The 1,247-nt window shown below is 50.3% G+C and overlaps 1 protein-coding gene across 1 annotated transcript; it reads right to left on the bottom strand.

Annotated features, from left to right (window-relative positions):
- Nucleotides 1-264: 264 nt before the first annotated feature.
- Nucleotides 265-998, bottom strand: LAESUDRAFT_733135 (glutathione S-transferase; the record flags this gene model as incomplete). The annotated part of the gene is made up of 3 exons (XM_040910397.1): nt 265-363; nt 426-889; nt 944-998. Coding segments are annotated over 3 exons (614 nt in total), but the record flags the coding sequence as incomplete, so codon positions are not given.
- Between the last annotated feature and the right edge of the window lie 249 nt (nt 999-1,247).

Raw genomic sequence — 1,247 nt, 5'->3', positions numbered from 1 at the left:
GTACGTCACGTGACACTCCCAGAATTGGCCCGTTCACAAACTGAATGCATATAGAATCACTCGAAACAAAGCTCGATAACAAAAAACTGTTCAACGTCTCCTCCAAACTGTATAGTCTTGAATCCTGGTCTATAGCAAAGTTTTTGGCCATATTTCATCACCCGAAATGCATGTTTGCAGGATGAACGTAGGGCTTGTATATTTTGATGGACACGTTACACGGCAGACTAATTGTACGAGGAGTTTACGACACAACAAAAATCTTGCATCACGGAATAGCTCTTCCAGCTCTGATAGCCTTCGCGGCTTCGTTCTGCGCCTCGTCGCGTACCGAGCGTAGATAGGTGCATAATGTTCTAAATCCTATCACCCGAAGTCGTTAACAAGCAGGATTCGTATTCTTTGATAAACAAATAAGTGCTCACGCTAGACGTCTTCACTACACTATCCCTCTTCTCGAGGTTCCCCGCCCACTCCTTCCACCCACCACCGACTGCTTCTCTTGTGTACCCACGGTGCTCCCTTACGATGTAGTCACGAACGACCCACGGCGCCACCACAACGTCAATCATGCTGAACTGTTTCCCAAGGAAGTAGGGACCTTTCACCTTCTCGGCGATCGTCCTGAACAACTTGTTGAACTCCTCAAGGTAGGCCTTCTGCTTGTCCGGTTCCTGCGCCTGAACCAGACGGTGGAAGCCAGGAATGACATTCTTGGAGACATGATCGATCCAGAAGCGCACGTAGGCACGCTCGAACGAGTCGATTGGGAGGAGGTGAGGTGCGTGATCGGGGTACGCGTCCTTAAGAAACTCGCAAATAATCGGCGACTCTGCGAGCGGCCTGCCTTTGTACTCGATAGCAGGGACCAAGCCCTTAGGGTTTATGTCTGAGAAAGGATTACCATGAACATTGGGTGAAATGGAGGAACTTCCTGGCTAACCGAGAAAGTACTTCTCCTTCTTGTACGGATTGACCTCCCTGTATTGGTAAGGTATGTACTCTGCAGCCGTCTGTTGTGCCAAATGACCCTTCCGGCCTTTGTATCCGTCTGTTGACGTTGCCCGCCGGGTGGACGGGAATTATGCACGGGAGCTCATTATGCACGATAGCTCATCATGAAACAATCACAGGCTGGACATTACACAAGAGTCAGACCGGTCGCACTTTAGACGATGGAGGCCGTCGGCGTCAAAGCAGCGCGTACCGTGGGCGCCTTTCAACCACTATACTGAGCTACTAGGCTC

The sequence above is a fragment of the Laetiporus sulphureus genome (assembly GCF_001632365.1).
Source record: "Laetiporus sulphureus 93-53 unplaced genomic scaffold LAESUscaffold_377, whole genome shotgun sequence".
NCBI lineage: Eukaryota > Fungi > Basidiomycota > Agaricomycetes > Polyporales > Laetiporaceae > Laetiporus > Laetiporus sulphureus.
Note: the sequence above shows the minus strand (reverse complement) of the source record. Positions and strands in the feature narration are given on the sequence as shown.